The sequence below is a fragment of the Neolamprologus brichardi genome, chromosome 7 (genome assembly GCF_056152115.1).
Source record: "Neolamprologus brichardi isolate AB-2024 chromosome 7, ASM5615211v1, whole genome shotgun sequence".
In the NCBI taxonomy this organism is placed as follows: Eukaryota; Metazoa; Chordata; class Actinopteri; order Cichliformes; family Cichlidae; genus Neolamprologus; species Neolamprologus brichardi.
The window spans coordinates 24,679,087-24,699,691 of record NC_142110.1 but is presented as its reverse complement, the minus strand read 5'-3'; the positions used below and the strand labels follow the sequence as shown (position 1 = coordinate 24,699,691).

Below are 20,605 nucleotides of genomic sequence, written 5' to 3'. Positions count from 1 at the left end.
TTATTTTCTTTTCCTTGTGTTTAATATGTAAAGAAATTAAATATAAAATGATTATCTGTACACTTAAATTTCACTTTGCTTTTTTGTAACTTGTTAGCATACCAGTTTGACCATAAGACCGTGAGATTTAAAAAAAACAAAACCAAACAAAACCGTAATCCTGACAGATTTCATATTTTTAAGACTGGAGAGGTGTGTTGTAATATACTTTTACTGAGTGACAAATGAAATAGTGAATTAATCTTATCTGTTAATTTTTAGTTTATTTTTATGTTGTTTATATCAGCTTCATTAATTGTTTCGCACTTCGTCCTGAAAAACAATCAAAATAGAGTCAAGGTTTCCAGGAAGGTTTAACTTAGAGCATCTAAACTGTATATTCAATTTGGACATTTCAATGCCAAAATATTTGAATTACGAAACACAGAGATCGGGTTTTCTGAAGGCACCTGAATGCACCACAAAGCCCCTCCTATATCCGGTGAGAAACCGCTATCAGCCAGAAAATATTACCGACCTGGAGTCCGTTACATGGGTATACATTAGCAGAAATCCCCGTTGTTTAAAAAAGTACTTATTTTCGAGGTTCGGGGCCTCTAAGGGAAACTCACAGACAACATGCCCGGGGAAAGGTAACCGTACTCGCAGTGCTGCTGCCTCCTCATCCGGCTAAAGGACGGAGCAAGACGGCTAGAAGCCAATGGAGAGGCCGGGTAGGCTGCTGCTGCAGTCGGAGCTCCGCGTCAGAAATGCCGCGTACGATGTAAGCCTGAGCCGGTTACTGCTCATCTGGAAGAGACGGGCCTCTAGTCCCGTGTACCACCCGTTCAGACCCAGTAAGATCCGTGATTAATGTGTCTGCATGCCTTTGTCTATGTGTCTTAATATATCTCTCTGTTGGCCTTTAAGCGCACCGCGACATCCTGTGTGATAAACAAAGAACTCAGAGAAAACGTGAAAGGGGACACACAGCAGTGTTTGGACCTGTGGATATCATGCAGTTAACTTTCAGCTCTGAACACAATGTATCCGGACTGTAGGACCATATGAGATATGATACATCCGGTTACATAACACTCATCATCCAGTCTGACAGTGGAGGTCACTGAGGCTGCAAGCTGCAGGGACGAACAAACACAACAAACCTCATGCATAATTTTAGAATATTTTAACCACAAACAACATAATGAAAAATCACAGTTTTTCAAGTAGCAGAGGGTTGAGTGATTTATTTATTCAATAGACGTGCTTTTGTTTGTGAGTCATTGTGTCCAGCTGACGAAGGCAATTGCACCATTCACTTTATTTTAAATCCGTTTTGGACACGTCCACTTCCTTAAAAACATATCATGCTATGTTTTAATGGAACTGGCTACTTGATGTTTTGCTGTAAAATCTGTAACATTTTTATAAGTTTTCGTCTGAAAGCTATGGCATTGTCACATAGGAAGTTCATCGAATACAGAGACTTGTTTACAGTTTCCACAACAAGATTTTAAAGAAGGATACTGCACTTAAATGCCACAGCAGTATCAAAAAGAGTACTCAAAGTAAGTACAAAATCTCCAGATGTGAAAGCGAGCCCCTACTCACATTTCTCTCACACCGTCAGTCCCAAATTAACTGGTTTACATATGAACCAGTGTGTGTTGAATAACATGGTCACACTGAGTTTGTGTTAAAGGTTACTGGCTAACCTCATGTACTTAATTACTTCTCTGTTGTTGATTTGTGACTGTAACATATTACGAATCGATCACCCGATCATTGTGTTGTCGTTTGAAATGTAGATGTACCCTTCAGTGTGAGCACAACAAATAAATAAAAACAAAAACAAAATAATGTTTCATAAACAAAGGTTTTATAGTTTTATATTTCTTAATACTTTATTTCAAATTTAACATTATCAGTGACATATTCAAATCAGCATAACTGTAAAGCTGGGTGGATCTTGCTAACCGTCTGATATGCATCACTGCCCGGGTCAGGGATGTAATCATTGCTTTATGTTATAAATACCATGGAGTCAGGACAGACTGTTTTACAGTCATCAGAATGTGGTATTTGTCTGCTCACACAAACCTTTTGTAGTGTAAACCTGTATCATTGAACATAGCAAAGATTGATAATATGTATTATTCGTGGACAGTCAGATTGTCTAATACATGAACACATTAATGATGAATCATTTGAGATGATCATGGTAAACAGAAGTGTTTTAGTCTCGGTTAGAATCCAGTTAAAACCTCAGTAGACACTACCACAGTCATTCACCTCAATATTTCTTAACATAATCCTGAGTTTTATTTTATTTTGGGAGTTAAAATATTAAAATAAGCCAAATTTGTGGTTTGCATTTGTTGTTGTTAACCTCCCTGTGTACTCTGTGTTAAGGTTTCAGTGTGATAGTCTACATGTTTTTGCCATTTACTGCCACTTGGGGGCAGTAAACTACTGTAATGTTCATAACTATTGTTTGTTTACACACTTTTTTTGGACTTTTTACTCATCTCCAGAGTGTAGATGTCTGTAGCTTCAACATCTCAAAAGTGAGCGTAATACTTTCTAATAGCCAGCAGGGGGAGACTCTTTTCAACAGGTTGAATTGCACATTGGGAGGCAAGCTTTGCTTTTTACACCAAAGAACTTGAATCTTTAAAATTTTAACTAAAGAGTTGGACATCTCTGGTGGATCATCAATGACTCACCTCACACTGCCTGTTAAAATGATCCCAACGGTTACTGCAGGAGGTGCATGACAGTGTTTGTCAGCAGGTTACTTCTCTTCTGTTTCATCCGAGTTGGTCAGGGTTCAGTTTTTTCCAGTGTCATGGTGACAACAGCTGTGTGTGTAAAACTGAAACACACACCAGCATGTGTTTTGTATTTCAGTTGTGAATTTTTTATGTGTGTCCTAGTTTCTATCTGTCTGTTGCTGGGGGTGTTGAAACGCTAAACTTTGTTGTCTGGGTCAAGTTTGCTAGTGAGAGACAGAGAGAGGCGTTGAAAGGCTGCTCCAACGGAACTTATTGTTTCGGAGGAAAACACGAACACGGTGTACAGTCGAGTCTTAATAGCTTACTTACAACTGGGCTCGTCAGGCACTCTTCTTGGCTGCAGTGGTTATTATTATATTTACATGCTTCCAGCTCCCGTTTCTGGTCGGTGACAACTTATACTTTTCCACTCTCCTTTTTCTCCCTCCCTCGCGCTCACAGATGCATAACGGCAGTCCATTCTCCCTGCAGCACGGACTACACTGCCCATGAGGCTACATTCTTTAGGGCTATGCCTGTAACACTCTGCCTATTGCCTTCTTATTAAATAATTTTTGTCAATAATTTTTAAAAAATATTTCTTCACGTCATTCTGCGGGCCACAAATAGAGGTGACATGGGCCGTGAGATTGACACACAGGCATTAGAACCTCTTAATGCGCGTTTTGTTTGTTTTTCCTCTGGTGTGGAATTACCAAAAATAGAGAGAGCATAGCCTAATATATGAAACAGGAAAAGACCGTGCCATGTAATCCATTTATTTCAACAAAGTAACTGTATTCTGAATACCACCCTTTTAATTGTAATGGAATAAAGTTACTCATATTTTGTATTTTAAATACGTAACGGCGGCACATGTATTCCGTTACTCCCCAACACTGAATACAGTGCAGCATTATTTGCAAAGTGTGCACAATGAGATATTTGAATTTAAGAACTGAATGGGTGAACAGTATAGTGAATATTAAGAATATAACTGTAGCTTGTAATATCCTCCTAACGCCTGTATTATAAAGCAAGTTCAGCATGCCCAGGATATCTTTTTCCTTATCTGGCTTCACTCATCTTAGAATCAGCAGTCCTGCTAAGCAGTCACATGTAGCTTCTTATCAACTCAGTAAGTCAACCCAGGGTTTTTTCCAGTCTAGCTAAAAGCACGTGGCCATAAAAGAGGTAGTTTGCAGCATATGACTAATCATAGACATGAAGACATACCAGCAGAACGGCAGCATTTTAAAAGAAAAAGAAATCTATGAGTAACTATGAGTAGGCATGAAATATGGTGTAAATGCATCTTTATACCTGACGATGTGTGACCTATAGATTAAGTGCTCTGAGTAAATTAGGCTGAAGGAACTCTATGTAGAGATCTGACTCACCAGAGAGCCCATAATACAATGCTTTCCAGGCATCCATTCATCCATCCAACTTCAGCTTATACCCATAGAAAGGGGTCCACCCTGGACAGTTTGCCATTCACACCTATAGCCATTTTAGAATCGCCATTAACACACATGTCTTTGCACTGCGGGAGGAAGTTGTAAACTCCACTGAGTTTCTTTCTTTCCCAGTTCTTGTGTGGGTTCTTCACATACTGAAAAATTTATTTTGATTTGTGAGATTATTGTGTGTTTGCACTTGCTGAGTATTGCATTGGCATAAATTGGGGTTTATCGCCTTTTTAAATGCAAATTATATTCATATCTGTTTTAATAAGATAGAAGTCTTAGTGTGTTCCTTTCACTTCTGTCATTTTATTGCTGCAAAATCGGACTGTGAAGCATACAGAATGATCGACAGTGTCATTAAAACCTGTCATGTTGCATGCACCTGACAGACTAAACCGTTTGTATTACAGTCTATTCCAATTCATTTTTAATGCAAATGTGTAGACTAGCGTACACATAGTGTACAGGTATTATGTATGTAAGACAGCAGTCAGCAGTTGTCCTCTGAGATGATGAGCTGCTATCCTTTCAGCTGTACTCAAACGTTCCTCAGCTTTATGCATCACTTCTCTGAGCCAGACTGTGTCTGTGGAAAGAACTGGGAGGTAACTTTTTCAAATTGTCTCCAGTGTCTGTTGTGTTTTCTTTTAAGTGCATGTGATGTTAGCTTTGTTGTCTTTGGCTAACAGTCTTCCATCATGGTAAGGTGCGAAAGGAGCTGTCAATTCTCACTTCAAGTCCATTTTTGATTTAGACACAGATGGCATTTTCTGATTTCTTTCAATACCAGCTTTGCCCCACATTTCAGTTTACCTCACAAGAAAAAGTCGACAGCACCATCTGGTGGACTGAAGAAGCAGCTGAGTTTGTTATTGTAACTAAAAAGTTCAGTTTTTATTTGCAGTCCATGCAAACTTTATCTCTGTATTGTCCCTATATTGATCCGATGTTGCCGTGGAAAATATTGGAATACTTTATTAAATTGATTTTTTTTCTTCTCCACCCCCACCTGTAGTAGCCAGAAAGGAAGGCTGATTTAAAAACATGTAGACTATAAAGTTAAAGGGTGACTTAGTATCCTCATTCATTTAGGCACTTGTTGATCTGAAACCAAAGTTACATTTTTTTCTGATTGTCTTAGGTTAACTTACTCTATATCTGCTTATTACAGTATTACCTGTATGGTTTTCCTGCAGGATTTTGTGTTCCTTTGTTTCTTCGTCGACCTGATCCAGGTAGGAGATTTAGTTCCCACAATGCAGTGGGCCACCTCCACCCCATTGTGTGGAGGTTTAGTGGTTCTGCTGTTAGAACATGTTTCTGGGTTTGATGGCTGAAGTGTGAGCTCTGTTTGTGTTGTTCCAATTTAAATAAGTGGTTTTATTCCAAAATGATGAAAAATAAAAACAAAGCAACCTCCTAACCTAACATTACTATAGTTAGAGTAATTAAATAATCTCAGTTTCATGAAATAACCTGTACCGTCAGAAGTCATATTTTGGAATAAACCACGTTTAGGAGTAAAACGTGTCAGTTTAATGCTGTGTTCAGTCTGTTCATCAATAACAGATCCAACAGAAACATGTTGCCCTCCCTGTAGCTCTTGTGCCAGTGTTCGATGTGTAGTTTGGCTTTGTAGTTCTGCTAATTTAGCTGACCTACTGTAGTTTGCTTGAGTTTCTTTATATGGGAGATAAACATGCTCCTGGCTTCAAGAAAACACTCTTTGGTCAAGTGTTATGTAGAGGAATAGTCTGATATTCCTCTTTTTCTTTCTTAGAGTAAGATGCTCAAACATACACTATATTTCCAAAAGTATTCATCACCCATCCAACTCATCAAATTCAAGTGTTCCAATCACTTCCATGGCCACAAGTGTATAAAATCAAGCTCCTAGGTATGCAGAGTGCTTCTACAAACATCTGTGAAAGAATGGGTCGCTCACAGGAGCTCAGTGAATTCCAACGTAGTACTGTGATAGGATACCAACTATGCAATAAGTCCAGTCGTGAAATTTCCTCTCTACTAAATATTCAACAATCAATTTTTAGTGGTGTTATAACAAATTGGAAGTGATTGGGAATGACAGCACCTCAGCTACAAAGTACTGACAACACAAACTCACAGAGCAGGGTTAGCTGATGCAGGGGTGCATAGTGTGCAGAGATCACCAACTTTTTGCAGTGTCTGTCATGACAGACCTCAAAACTTCATGTGGCCTTCAGATAAGCTCAAGAACAGTGTGCCGAGAACTGCATGGAATGGGTTTCCTTGACTGAGCAGCTCCATCCAAGCTTTGTATCGCCAACCACAAGGCAAAGTGTCAAATGCAGTGGTTTAAAGCATGCGGGCACTGGACTCTAGAGCAGTGGAGATATGTTCTCTAGAGTGAGGATTCACACTTCTTCATCTGGCAATTCGATGTACAACCTGGGTTTGGGAATTGCCAGGAGAACAGTACTTGTCTGATTCCATTGCACCAAGTGTAAAGTTTGGTGGAAGGGATATTATGGGGTGGGGTTGTTTTTCAGGAGTTTGTTTCAGCCCCTTTGTTCCAGTGAAAGGAACTGTTAATACTTCAGCAAGACATTTTGGGCAATTTCATGCTCCCAGGTTTGTGGGAACAGTTTGGGGATGGCCCCTTCTTTTTCAAACACGACCCAGTGCAGAAAGCAAAGTCCATAATGACATGGATGAGCAAGTTTGGTGTAGAACAATTTGATTGGCCTGCACAGAGTTCTGACCTCAATGATAAAACACCTTTGGGATGAATTAGAATGGAGACTGTGAGCCAGGCCTTCTCATCTGATATCAGTGTCTGACATCACAAAGTTGTTTCTGGAAGAATGGTCAAAAATTCACATGAACCCACTCATAAAATTTGCAGAAAACCTTTATGAGAAGAGTTGAAGCTGTGATGGCTGCAAAGGGTGGCTCATCAATATATTAAACCTTATGGATTAAGTGTGGGTAGTCACACAAATCCTATTGTGTGTGAAGGCAGAAGATCGAATACTTTTGGAAATATAGTATAGATCAAAAGTACACGGTGAAAACAAAAAGTATTGTGATTCTGCTCATAACAAGGAAAACCTTAACTGAACTAAATTTAGCCACTGTCTCATTAAACATCATCTCCTTGTCCTTTTCTGGATTGCTTCCAGTGCTCCATGGAAGTCCTGTTCTGAATTGCTGGAGTGTGTGTACGTATTTCTCATTTATTACCAAGCTAACATCAACTTCTGTGTCAAACTGACCGTGTTTTTCACATCATGGACCATCACTGATGAGCAAAGTTTTGGAGGGTGACTGCAGCCCACCCTCCAAAAGTTCGTTTTCAGTGGAATAATACACACACTCTCAAAGTCAGCAGATCGTGGATCAGGTGAGAAATGAGACCAGAAGGAGAACCACCATTCACCATGGCTGTTCCCCTCTCGATGCGGGGTTCAGTTTCAAAGTCTCGAGGCATTTGAGGGAAAACCTTTAGTGATCACAGTAGCAGCAGTGTAACAGTTCTTCCAAACACCAACCATCCCTTCATATTTAAATCACACTTTTGGTTAACACCTGGGTATTTCTTTAAATGGCATGAATGGCAAAAAAGGAGTTTTTATTTTATTTTTTTTAAATATTCAGCTTTCTCTAAATTATCATGCCTTAACCAGACATTCTATGGCAAGGACCCTAATCCTAAATGTGATGTAGGTCGATTTGTGTTAATAATAAAGCAACAAACTAGATTAGAGGAAAGCCTCATTAAGAATTATCAATGGCTCCTCATTCCTTTGGCAGAGGTTGACCAACAGAAGGAGAAATATGACCAGAGGAGAAGTGCATGGAGTGTGGTTCTTCTCCTGATAAAGTATCTCCAATTAACAGCTCCAGCTCTGGTTTCAGAATTGTTATTCACCAACACAGTCTTCACTCAACATGAAGATGTGGCTCCCTATAACTTCATCAAGGACTTCCACGGAGTGAATATAAAAAAAGTCAGTAACAATGGAATCAGTCCTGAGATGCACAAGGAGGTGACCCTGAAGGGGAGGGGGGGATTTAAATCAGGTCTAATTTTTGTTTTGTTTTGTTTTTGTTATTGGCAAAGTCACAGATCTTGATGACACCTCTGATATTAAAAGTTTATGAATGTATTTTTAAAAATATGCTACTTCTGGCTATAATGCTGTTTTGAAATGGTGAAAAGCTGATTTGGGTTTTTTTTGTGTTTTGTCAATAAAATATAAATATAGTAAACAGGGATTTTTACAAAGCTTTGTGTTGGAGTTCATGATGATCAGGGCTCGCAAAATTTTAAAATCTCTGGTAGCCCTTCAGGCAGGCATTCTTCCATTTTTGGTAGCCCAAAATAAATTTAAGTAGCCCGAATAAAAAATAAAGGAATTTTTTTATGTTTTGTTTCCGTTGCAATATTATACATTAAAGTATAATATTGTGACAAAATATTGTTACAAGAGAAACAAAATTAATCTCTCACCTCCAAAATTAATCAAAAAAAATTGTTAAAATACAAATTACAAACATCAACTCAAATACTTGGTTCAAATTGAACAGAAATTTCTATGAACTTGTAAGAACTGTGTAGAACATAAATCAGTCTGTGTCAGATCCTGAATTTGAAATTTCCACTGAAGTCACGGGTAAGAAGTAAGTGGAACCAAGATCTAGGCCATTTGCTTTTTGAAGTTTGCAAAGACTGCTAAATTTTACCAATGGTAGTTCACTCTTTGCAACATAGCACGCTGTTCTAAACAGCTTTTTCAGGAGTTCTTGTTGTGCTTGGTTTATTTTTAGTATGTTTTTTTGCAATTGCTGTTTGTTCTGGGAAAGATACTGCAGACTGGGCAATAATGCATTTCTTGCATTTCTCATGGGTTCTGATGGGGTCTTTCTTAAAATTACTGGTCCCAGTAACAAAGGCGCTTGTCGACTCAGAAATCAAATGAAACTCACAACACACCTGGCAGAACATCATGTTATATAGCTCGTCGTATTCCAGCCACAGAAATTATTTTGTCCATGAAACCAAAAAAGCTGCACTTTCTTTTTGCCTCATAGTCTGATTTGTCATAACTTTTCCGTTTTGTGGTAAGCTTTTCTTTGGCTGCCCCTTCTTCACCCTGACCTGTCTTATTTGGCTCAGCAGAACTAAAATACCTGCGTAATTCCTGCTGCTTTTACACACGTACTTACATAACGGTCAGCGATTCTTTGCGCACTCAACCTCTCACATGTTTAAGCTTGCTGCAAGAGATTTCACTTGTCGCGTTTGAATAGTAAGCTAATGAGTGATAAGACGATGTCACAGTGCTGCTGCTCTCTATACACCGTTCGCGCGATCGCAAAATGAAACTGAAAGCAAAAAACAAGCGCAAATTCAAACGCGATTTCAATATGTCACATATTGACAGTGGCTCACCGATGCCAATGACATAATTACTCAGCTACATTGGCGAAAGAATGCAAAAGCATAGACATATATTTTCCTTCCTATGATAGCCCGACGGGCAGGGCTGAGTTAGATTTTGGTAGCCCGACTGGAAAAATCGCTAGCCCCGGGACGTCGGGCTAGCGATTTTGCGAGCCCTGATGATTATTATTGAAAATGAATTGAGCGTTTGTGGAAATGATCACAGCCTAGTGATGTAGTAGTGTTGTTGTTTGAAATGGAGCCAAGGTCTCACTCAGTCTTATTTGTTATTCATGAAGTCAGAATTAAGATTAAAACCATTTTAAGATGAAAATGTGCCGTAAGTTCCTTCATGTGGAGACAGAATAGCAGAAGAGTGATTGTGATGTGAGCTGCAGATACAGATAAGTGAGTCAGAAGTGAATCCGAAAGATGACAATGCCAATATGTGGGTCATGTCACACTCGAGTATTGTTAAACTTGCTGCATCACTCTGAATATGTGGACTTGCTTCACATCATCATGACCTCATTCTAGAAAATAACAGCCAAAAGCAACAATACCCCTGGTGGTGCCTTCACATGCTGCTGGGAGGCTCTGAAATTTGAGAGCTGGCTGCTGGTCGGCAACACTAACTGCTTTGTGTGCATGTGTGTGTTGTTCAGGTGTCTGCCACAGTGTCCCAGTGTCAGAGATCATCTCTGTCAGAGAGGAAGAGGAGGAGAATGGCAGCAGACAAAGAGACGATGGCAGCTGGAAAAAGATCAGAGAAAGAGAGGGAAAGGACTGCAGGCAGGCCTTCACAGGTAATCCAAACACTGCATGATCTGCACTCTAGCACCTTGGCAATCAAAGATGGCTGATTATTAAATAAGTATTTTTTTTTTTAACTTGTATCTGTTTTTAGTGTTGTACGTGGAGAGGTGTCGGCAGCACCGCTGGCGGTGTGCTGAGGTCACCTTCACTTGTTCGGATGAGGCGGTGTGTCAGCACTGGGTCAGCAGCATCAGAGAGCAACTCGCCAGTAACAGTATGATTTTACAAAAACCCACTCTGTCTGAATAACTCATGCCGTTTCCACAAACTATTTGTGACTTAGTTGCTGTTGTTGTTGTTATTTGTGTAAACAGCCAGCAGACCAAAACATCTGCTGGTTTACATAAATCCATATGGTGGGAAGCGTCAGGGAAAACGGATCTACGAGCAGAAAGTTGCCCCCCTGTTCACACAGGCTGGAATCTCCACCAGTGTTATTGGTACGTCCAAATCACTCACCACCCAGTCTCCAACTTCCTGTGTCAGAATTATACATGTAACACACTGAGAATCTGTGTGTTTGTTGTCATAGTGACAGAGTACGCCAATCACGCCAGAGATCACTTGAAGATGGAGGCAGAGTTGAAGAAATTTGATGGGTGAGTTTTGTTTGTCCATAATAGAAGTTCACCCATAAGCTACAGAGTGTATCAAAAACAATCATCAGATTTCAAAAGACTGGACAAAGAAGCTTGAAGTAAGGGTTTTTAATAGTTTACATACAAAACAACATTGTAGTCCTCCAGATACATGGCATATGTCCAAGCAATTGTCAAACTCGTCCCACAGTTTTGTGAGCATACCTGGAGTCACTGCAGCCATTGCTGTTGTTATTCTGCCTACCAGCAACCACCTGAAACTCACACTTTGTAACATTATGTGTTAGAATGCAACCACTTTCAAAAAGGAAGATTCTTTGTGATTCACCCTGTACAGTGAAGATTAATTATTTAAATGCTATAAAAAAGAAACCGAGCACAATGTAATTCAGATTTATAAACTTTTTTGGACAATTACACATGATGATGATTTTCAACCAGACTTTCAGCTTTAATTCACAGGTTTACTAAAAGTACTGCAACTGTTGGTGGTGTTATGCAAATGCTCATAGATCTGATTGTACATGTAGGACAGTAAAAAATCCCTGAGCTTCCCGAAATAAAAGCACCACAGAAAATATCTGTGTTTTTCGCACAACATTTAGACATGTGATCTTTTAGAAAAGGTCACGGAGAGATTGTCGATGCTAATATTTCACTGCGACCCTTGCTTAGTGTGGTGTGCGTTGGAGGGGACGGCATGTTTAGTGAGATCATCCACGGACTGATCTGGAGAACACAGATCGACTGCGGCGTAGATCCAAACAGTCCAGAGGAGGCACTGTCTCCCTGCTCCCTACGCATCGGAATCATTCCTGCAGGTCTGAAACTCAGAGAAATATCACTGCTTTTCTTTTTGTGTTGGATTACAGAAAAAATGTAGGTAACTCTGACTTCATCCTTCAGTGTAGCACAGTGTCACAGGTGTCCTTCAGCAGGTTGGAACCATTACATGGTTTCTTTGGGGCCAAAGCCTTATGTAAAGGTTTTCCAAGCCTCAAGGGATTATTTATTGAACTAACAGACTCTAGCGCCTGCTGTATTGTTCCAGAAACCTCCAACTCTCTGGAGTCCGCTGTTTTGCCAGCTAACAAATCACTTTGGTCTCTCCTTGTCTAGTTTTTAAACTGTCCTTAACCTATATGAAGAGCATCTTCTTATTAGCACAAACTCTGGTACTTCATCACAAACAACTGCTATAAATAAAAAGTACATACAACACTTACAACATGTAGAATAGACACCTACAAAGACAGACCGTGAAAAGAAAGACCAAATTGTTTGGAAAGTTTTCTTTCTTTGTCTGTAAATAATATTTCCTTCTATTATTTGTATGAAAGCCTCACATCAATGCTTCAACTGATTTTCTCAGCTCTTCCCTCTTTAAGACATAAATAGCATTGTTGCTATATATAAAACATCCCGAGTGAAAAATAGCCAGACTTCTTCCTTATTTAGAAAGACGGTTTTAGCTTCTGACCTGGACAGTGATAGAGGTAATCTAGCTTTTAATGACAGGTGAGAGCCAATAAGTATGTAAGTATAAATACAGGCAGTCACTGTGACCTCATTTCTCAGTTGTGCTGGTTTGTGTCCTTGGTGTTTTCTGCTGCTGTGCTTATAAATACACACAGAGTCACCTGGGGGACATTATTCCTCTGTGCAGATACAAAAGTGAAACCGCACACCTGGGCAATTAATGGTTGCAGGTGTTTGTGTGTGCACAACAGGAGCAGCAGTGCTTTTACAATGTAAAATCACATTGTAAAGGTTTAAGAAAATAATCAGAATCGGTGATGACCGTCCTCTTTTCACTGGAATGTTCTACATTGGTAAACTGTTAGCGGATGGTGTTTGTGTTCTTTCAGCTCATTGTTTCTTCTGTCTGTTTCAGGTTCCACAGACTGCATCTGCTTTGCTACTGTGGGCACAAATGACCCCGTGACCTCTACACTACACATCATTGTGGGTCAGTCACATCATCTCCATGACATCAGCGGTCATAATATCCATTCCAGCAACATAACCTGTCTGAAGTCTAAAGTTAATGTTAACATGGAAACTATTAAAAAAAAAAAAAAAAGGACAAACACTCCTGGGGTAATATCTAACTATTTTGCTGAGAAAGCAAGCGTTAAAGTAGACTTCAATGTTAAACATTGGTATTAGAAGTGAGAATTTGATACAGTTTAATAGAATATTTGATACATTTAACTGAACTTATTTTAAAATGTAAAACAAACCACAGCTTGATTTGTTTTAAATTCTCGGTGTACGTGTCTGCTTGTCTTTCTTCAAAAATGGCAAACATAACATTTTTTTTTTATATCTGTGTGCAGGAGACTCTCAGCCGCTGGATGTGTGCTCAGTTCATCACAACAACATGTTCCTGCGATACTCTGTCTCGCTGCTTGGATATGGTTTTTATGGCGATGTGCTATCAGACAGCGAGAGGAAGAGATGGATGGGGCCTGCAAGATATGACTTCTCAGGTGGGAAAATATATAATATCCTTTAATTTTATCTATAATGTTTTACAGATAAAGCAGATAAATTTATTGATGTCTGATTTGTCAGAGAGGCCCGGTACTCTAAATATTAGCAAAGAGAGGTTGTTTTTATGTCACCACTCAGTCACATCAGCCTACCACAGTCCTTCCAGTCATTTTCATTTGCTTGCATGTGTGCATTATTCATAAGTATTTCTTTTTTTGATAATGGTCTGTAGGTCTGAAGATGTTCCTGACTCATCATTACTACGAAGGAACAGTGTCCTACCTGCCAGCCAGAGGTATCATAGGAACGCCACGAGACGCGACCAGGTGTCGATCTGGGTGAGAGATCCAAACATGTATCAACTTTTTTTTCCCTTTTTTCTTTAAATATATAAATACTCTTTTGAATCTATAGATATTTTAAAGCTGATCATAAACCTGTGACCTCAGTTACCACCAAAACATTTTATAAATCCTGTTCTAGTTAATTAACTCTTTGGCTATCTGACTTTCAGTTTTGCAGCTGAAGCGTTTGGTTTATGTTGCAACCAAACACAGTCATATAAATTAAAATGATAACCCGCTGAGGTTAAATGTAAAATGGCTTCTCTTTAAAGTCCTTGTTCATTGCATCATTTAAGTAATTCTGGTTTCTCTGTAAATCTCCAGGTGTGTAATTTGTCAGCACAATGGACAGCTAAATTCAGAGAGAAGTGAGAAGTATGAGATGGATGAAGCATCGGACTCTGGTCAGTCCAAAAACAGTTTCTAATGGTCTTACTCACTGAACATTACTCCATTCCTAAATCTCTTCGTCTGGCTTTGTCATGTTTCTTTCTTGTTAAATCTCAGAAAATATTTATATTTGTGAATTAAAGACAAATATGTAACACTTCCTGAAAAATGATAAAACAGCGTCCATCCACCCATGGCTGTTCTGTAGTCTTGGTAGACATCAGCTGGCTTTGTTTTTCTAGTTTTTATTGAATTCCATACCAATACCAAACCTAATACCAACATATTATTTCTGAACACTTTGAGAAGTTATTGTCCAAGTTGACTTCAAGGTTCTTCAAGTTTATTTTGGCTCTTGTTCACAGCAAATTCACTGAGCCTAAACTTTAAACCTGAACCTCTCGATCTTCACCGAGTGCCCATTGTTCTGAGAGCTGTGACAGAAACTACCAGTTGTAGTCAATCATAATCACTAATAAGAAGTTAATAGGCCTTGGCCTTGTCAAGTAAGAAGACACTGAAGAGACTTCAGCACTACTTATTGAAAGATTTAAGTAAGTGTATATATTTGAGCTTGTGTAGATAAAAGAAAGTTCCAAATAAATTTAACCTTGCGCATTTAATCCTTTTTTTAAGTTATTTAAGGTTGGGAAAAGAACAGTTGAAAGAAACCATTAATCCCAAAGTGTGTGTAAACCTGCAGTTGCATCACTAAATTCATTATGTGAGAAACACTGGACTGAATGTAGTGAATGGAACTTTTTGTTTTGTTTTGTATGTTTATAATAAATAATGTGCAAACTTTTGGCACAGAGTGAGAACTGCTTTGGCAGCAGTAACAAGTAAAGTTAAATCTCTGTTTTTTTTTCATCCAGAGAGTAGTGGCGAGTGGAGGACGATTCGAGGAAAGTTCCTCGCTATAAACGCTGCCAGCATGAGCTGTGCTTGTCCTCGCAGCCCTAAAGGCCTCTCGCCTGCTGCCCACCTGGCTGACGGCACCACAGACCTCATCCTCGTCCGAAAATGTTCCCGTTTCAACTTCCTTAGACACCTCCTACGACACACCAGCAAAGATGACCAGGTATATTTCCAGTCTAAATTAAAACAAAAACAAAAAAAACATGTTTTTATTGATATTCTTTAGACATTTTGGTCCACAACTAAATACTTATTTCTCTGTTCGCTCAATCAGTTTGACCTTACCTTCATTGAGGTCCATCGAGTGAGGCGTTTTCGTTTCATGCCACGTCACTGCCAAAGCGACTCGGACCTGGAGTTGGACTTGCATGAGAATAGCAAGCGGCAGATCTTCAGCCAGATCTGCAAAGACCACCCAGCTTGTGGCTGTGCACCCGCCTACAGCAGCTGGAACTGCGATGGCGAGATCCTGACCCACACAGCCATTGACGTCAGGTATGATGACCCTGTGGGATCTTCTTCCTTACAAATATCAAAACTTGGTTTAAGTTTTCTCTTTAAAAACAACTTCTGCTGTTTTCTCAGAGTGCACGGCCAGTTGATCAAGCTGTTTGCTCGAGGGATTGAAGAACTGCCAGTGTTTGAGGATCTCACCAACCCCTGTGCAATATAGATCTCCACCAGTCTGTCCCCAGGCATTGGAGCCATCTGATTATTGCCGCCGCCTAAAGCACTGCTACCACCTCCATCATGTGATGCTCATCACATCTTTCACTTGAAAACTCAACTGGCTAAGTTACATTGTTACTCAACAAATGTCATCAGCGTAGTCAGAAATGAAATTTTACTTTCCAGGTCTGAGGATTTAACGTGATTTCCTCACAGGTGGGAAGTGATGCTAAAACTGATGAAACTCTAGATGCAGAAAGTAAAACATCAACCTCAGATTTTGGATTTTTTGCTAGATGACTGTTGGTGTTTGTTTGGAATGGTTGTTGGGTGTTTGGTACCAAATTTATTTAATGTTGAACTCGGGCTTGAAGCTGAGACTTGCACAGTTTTAGAGTGAACTCAAAACCAAAGAAACCAAAACTCACACAATGAACTTGTCCATGTCTGCACAGCCTAAATTGTCCTGTAGTTCTTGAGTCCTGCGATAGTGAGGTCCTGCCCCTCTATGCCAGTCTTATTTTCTCTTAACTCAGACTTGTTTTGATTTGATTTCATTCTTTCTTTGTTGTTTGTCTCATTATTTTACTTATCAACTCAGATTTGACTCTCTCACTGACTTGTTTTTTTAATCTTGTCTTGTTATGATTGATATGTGTTCAGCTTCACGTTTGATGTTGAAACATGTGTTAATCACAAGTAATGCTAACTTGTTTTATCATTATTGGTGTTTGTTTTGTGACAAATCGTTGTCCAGTCTCGCTTCCATCTTCTGTCTGTTTTGACCAGTCATGGGTACTGTTCCTAATCGTTTTCAGTCAAAGCTCCAACTGTTAAGCTAGTTAAAGTGTTCAAACATGTGGGCTTTGATTTTGATCTGTCACAAGTGTTTCAATATCTTGCTCTTGTTATGGTCTACTTTCTCAGTTTCAGATGTTCGGAATTAACTGTTACATGCCAGACACCCTACAATCATTCCCAGAGTCATCTGATCATTAGAGGTTTTAGCTCATTCATTAAAGGTTGAAGGAAATTGGGTCAGTATTTACAGAAAATAATTCTGATGAGACTTGAGACTTAAGAAAAAAAAATCTCAAAGATCCTTTTCAGTCTCATTTCAGTCAAGCTGGTCATGACTGGGTAAACTGAGCAGCGCACAAATAAATCCTTTTTATCTTCCATTTCTGCTGAATATGCAACTCAGTCTGAGTACAGACACAAAGAAAGAAAAAAACATGATGCTTTAACAGCAGTTTTACACACTAACTGTACAATAATATGTAATGTCTGTGATATGTGAGCTCAAGCTGTAGCTGTAAAATCAGTTTTTCTGTAGTAAAGCATCATTTTGAATTCTTTTGTCAGGTTAATATTGCTTCATCAAAATCTCAAGGTGGTCATCTGAACCTTCCAAAAATCAAAAAAAAACCATTTTATAGCCATTGCAGTTTTTTGTTTGTTTTATGTTGGGGGTTTTTTGGTTTGTTTTTTTCAAAACTGTTCCTCACAGTGAGACATTAAATGGCCAAAAGAATGCAGACAGCTAAAAAACAATGACATGTGGATGAAACACATAGTCCAAAGCTACAGGCATTAATCTCCTGCAATACTCTCTGTAGTATGTTCCCATTGAAAGTCACAACAGCATTACTGGAATCCCGTATTGATATTGTATGAAGGTCGGACTCATTTTAGGTGCTGCATTTAACCTGTGAGAGGCTCTATAAAGGCCAAACTACCATTTCTATACTACCTAAGCACCCTGTGCTTAACTCTATGGGTTCAGTTAGTTTAAAGTGTGTATGAGCCGTTGCAACCCTGCTTTAGATGATATGCTAAAGCTCTGATGTCAGCATTACTAGTCAAAATGTCACAGATGAAATCTGCTCTGTAAAAACTTCTGTTTCTGAAGTGCAGGAACATGAAATAATTCCAGACAGAATTTATGCCTAAGAAAAATCTGAATTGCTGTTAGACACTGCCTAATAGAAACGCACAATCTTTGGAATACTGGCAAAGGGGTATTTTGTTAAGAGTGTCTTCTTTCACAGCATCACAGGTGAAAAGGTTAGGGAAACACTGCAACAAAAGCTTTCCCTAAAGAAAGGGAAGGCTGTAAGTGTTTAATCCACACATACTTGAGTTTTCTTGGTAAATAAAATTGTGGTTAAATGCGCTACTTACTGTGAGAAATGGTTTGTTTTTCAAAACTGTGGTTGTGTTGAAGAAATCTTCTTTGTAAAGTTCAATTTGGCCACAAAGAGAACATTCACACACCAGTCTCTTTCATTTCTAAAAACCTTCAGCAAACATCGCTGAGCATGTCGTAGCCCAAAAGCCTCTGTAGCCACTGCTCACTGTGTGCACAAGATTAATCGATGTAGAAAACGAAGAAATGTAGCAGCCTTAACTGTTATGTTAGCCATCTTCATGGTGACATTCTTTGTGAGGTTTCAAGAGAGGTCTGCCTAATTCTTATATAGACATATTTCTGTTATTATTGTATTGAATCATCATGATCATCCCAGAGAATAACTGTTTGAATCAGTAATGTGGAAATTTAACAGAGAGAGGAAGCTGAGCATCAGCACTGGAATCTCAGACTGTAGATGGTGTTTCCTTTCCACCCATGTTGAGCTGGACTCAAACTGATGGAGAAGGGAACCAGTAGCAGCTGATGATAAACTGCAACACCTACCAATCAGCTTTCAGATTTATTCTTGTTAATCGGACCGAATACCAGCAGGGGATCACTGATGTAGCAGTTTGTCTGTGATAGATGTAACTCAGGCCAGAGGTCTTCAGAGCTCCACAACCTTTGAAACCAACCAAAATACATGGAATAACATCCATGATTTAGGAAAGCTGGTAAACTGGGTTATAAGGACAGGCCTGTGTTAACTGGAATTAAATAGACCTCTGAAGACCTTCAGCTGAGCTGCCTTTCACATGCTGATTTAGCTTTTAAAGTTGTATAAATCAATAGTCACTCTGCTGTAACACCCCCTTAAAAAAGCCACCAACCAAATACATTAAAACGTATCCACAGAGGTCGACTGATGACTGAAACAAATATATATTTGCATTTAGCCAACTATTAAAATGTGTTCCATAATTATAGCTTTATTTATTAGTCAAAGTAGAAATTGGTAAATTAATTTGCTTGTTTTCATTAATTTAAAGTACTGGATTGATGCTATAGCCGCTGAGCTTACTGCTAACACTCCAGCCATAGTAGCTAGTCTTGCAAGCATAGTTTTTAACGAGCAATGTAGCAAAACTGTCCAACCTAGCACAATGCTGGATTACACTGCAAACACAGTGAGAGAAATAACTCCAGAAAGGCTTGGTTAGGTAGTGAGCACTGAATCTGTCATCATAGGACTTTATCTGTCAACTTAGTAGTACTTACACTTGCTAATTTGGGCCTATTAGGGTATGCACATAGACAGTTGTGAATACAATCAGTGCACTAAAAAAGTACCTGAATGGGGTCAAGAAGCTGTGTGTGAAACCTCTGACCCTCATCAACAAACCAGTAGTGGAGGATGCATTGTTGGTGCAGATAGATTTCACAAGTATCTATCTGGAATACATGTGTTGCATTTCTTTCTTTTTTGTTGATGCCTTTGATGAAGACATCAGGTCATCAGTGCATGTTTTGCTTTGTGTCTGTCATTTAATACTATTAAAAGATTAAAATTCATTTACATGTCATGTAAAATTTGCATGATGCCACAGGGATCAAAATGTTGCAAAGAAAAATAAAATGGTGATGTAACTGGGAGTTCCAGAGAAAGTGATTATATTTGAATCTATAGAGGCAGATGTAACCATGTCATCTGTAGTGTTGTTACACATGTAGAATGAACTGCGAGCAGTATTTTTAGCACTTATTAATCTTATTTACTTTTCTGATTAATAGTGTATAAAAGCTAAGTGTCCATTCTTTTCATATCACTGAGTCTATTTTGAGCATTCTTTTAACCAGCCCTGTTCCAGTTATGTGAAGCACTGTTTCATTTAAAGGCTCTCCTGCTTACAGGGATTACTATAATCTCCAACACTGTTGTTCAATCTGACACTGAGCACTAGTTTGATCTGGTGAATCGGTCGACCTCTAGCTGTAATCTGAGCTGTAACTTATACCTTCTGCTGTAGCTGTTGCATTATCAACAAATAAAATATTTTCAACACTTCATGTTCAGAGTTATGCAGTTTGTCTTGGACTCTAGGAAACAAATCAGAATTAACATGGCTGATCATATAGACGTGTAGAGGAAAGTGTGCTTTTGCTGTCAGGGTTAGCACAACCTGTGTGTGTAGAGCCAGTCACCCATAGTTAACCTGAAAAAAAGCGTCCCTGTGTTTTTGAGCAACACATTACTCTGATATTGCAACCAAAGGAAAAAAGTATGGCTATGTGAAATATTATGAAACTGTTTTGTTCATAATGGTACATAAAATGTATTTGTGTAGCACTTTTTAAGCCAGGAATCTATTGCAAAGTGATTTACAGGGAATTAATATATAGACAAAAACATCATATTACACAAGAACATTACCCAAATGCCTGTCTAAATATGAGTTTTCAGGTGTATTTTAAAAGAAGCCACAGGTACATAGGTGGTTGAAGGTAATTTAATCTCCTCAATTTCTCCTTGCTATTTGGGATGAATGGGATCCGATGAATATAAAAACAAAGAATTACCTGATTTTC

At 38.9% G+C, this 20,605-nt stretch overlaps 1 protein-coding gene across 2 annotated transcripts; it reads left to right on the top strand.

Moving 5' to 3' along the window:
* Positions 1 to 480: 480 nt before the first annotated feature.
* LOC102781308 (ceramide kinase-like) lies at positions 481 to 20,086 on the top strand. 2 transcript variants are annotated; one of them, XM_006782297.2, is made up of 14 exons: positions 481 to 836; positions 5,422 to 5,460; positions 10,319 to 10,459; positions 10,561 to 10,683; positions 10,784 to 10,909; positions 11,002 to 11,068; positions 11,744 to 11,889; positions 12,963 to 13,037; positions 13,408 to 13,560; positions 13,797 to 13,902; positions 14,233 to 14,312; positions 15,174 to 15,379; positions 15,491 to 15,711; positions 15,802 to 20,086. In XM_006782297.2, the coding sequence occupies exons 1-14, from the start codon at positions 701 to 703 to the stop codon at positions 15,887 to 15,889; spliced, it is 1,707 nt and encodes a 568-aa protein (XP_006782360.2). In that variant the 5' UTR covers positions 481 to 700; the 3' UTR covers positions 15,890 to 20,086. The 2 variants fall into 2 exon arrangements, with proteins under 2 accessions (XP_006782360.2, XP_006782361.2); XM_006782298.2 differs by lacking the exon at positions 5,422 to 5,460.
* The last annotated feature ends 519 nt before the right edge of the window (positions 20,087 to 20,605 follow it).

Excerpts from the sequence above, each read along its gene's own strand:
- LOC102781308 (XM_006782297.2), top strand. The coding sequence starts at position 701 with ATGGAGAGGCCGGGTAGGCTGCTGCTGCAGTCGGAGCTCCGCGTCAGA. Across the intron at positions 5,461-10,318 it reads TCTTCGTCGACCTGATCCAG|GTGTCTGCCACAGTGTCCCA; the intron begins GTAGGAGATTTA and ends TGTGTTGTTCAG. Across the intron at positions 13,561-13,796 it reads TGCAAGATATGACTTCTCAG|GTCTGAAGATGTTCCTGACT; the intron begins GTGGGAAAATAT and ends AATGGTCTGTAG.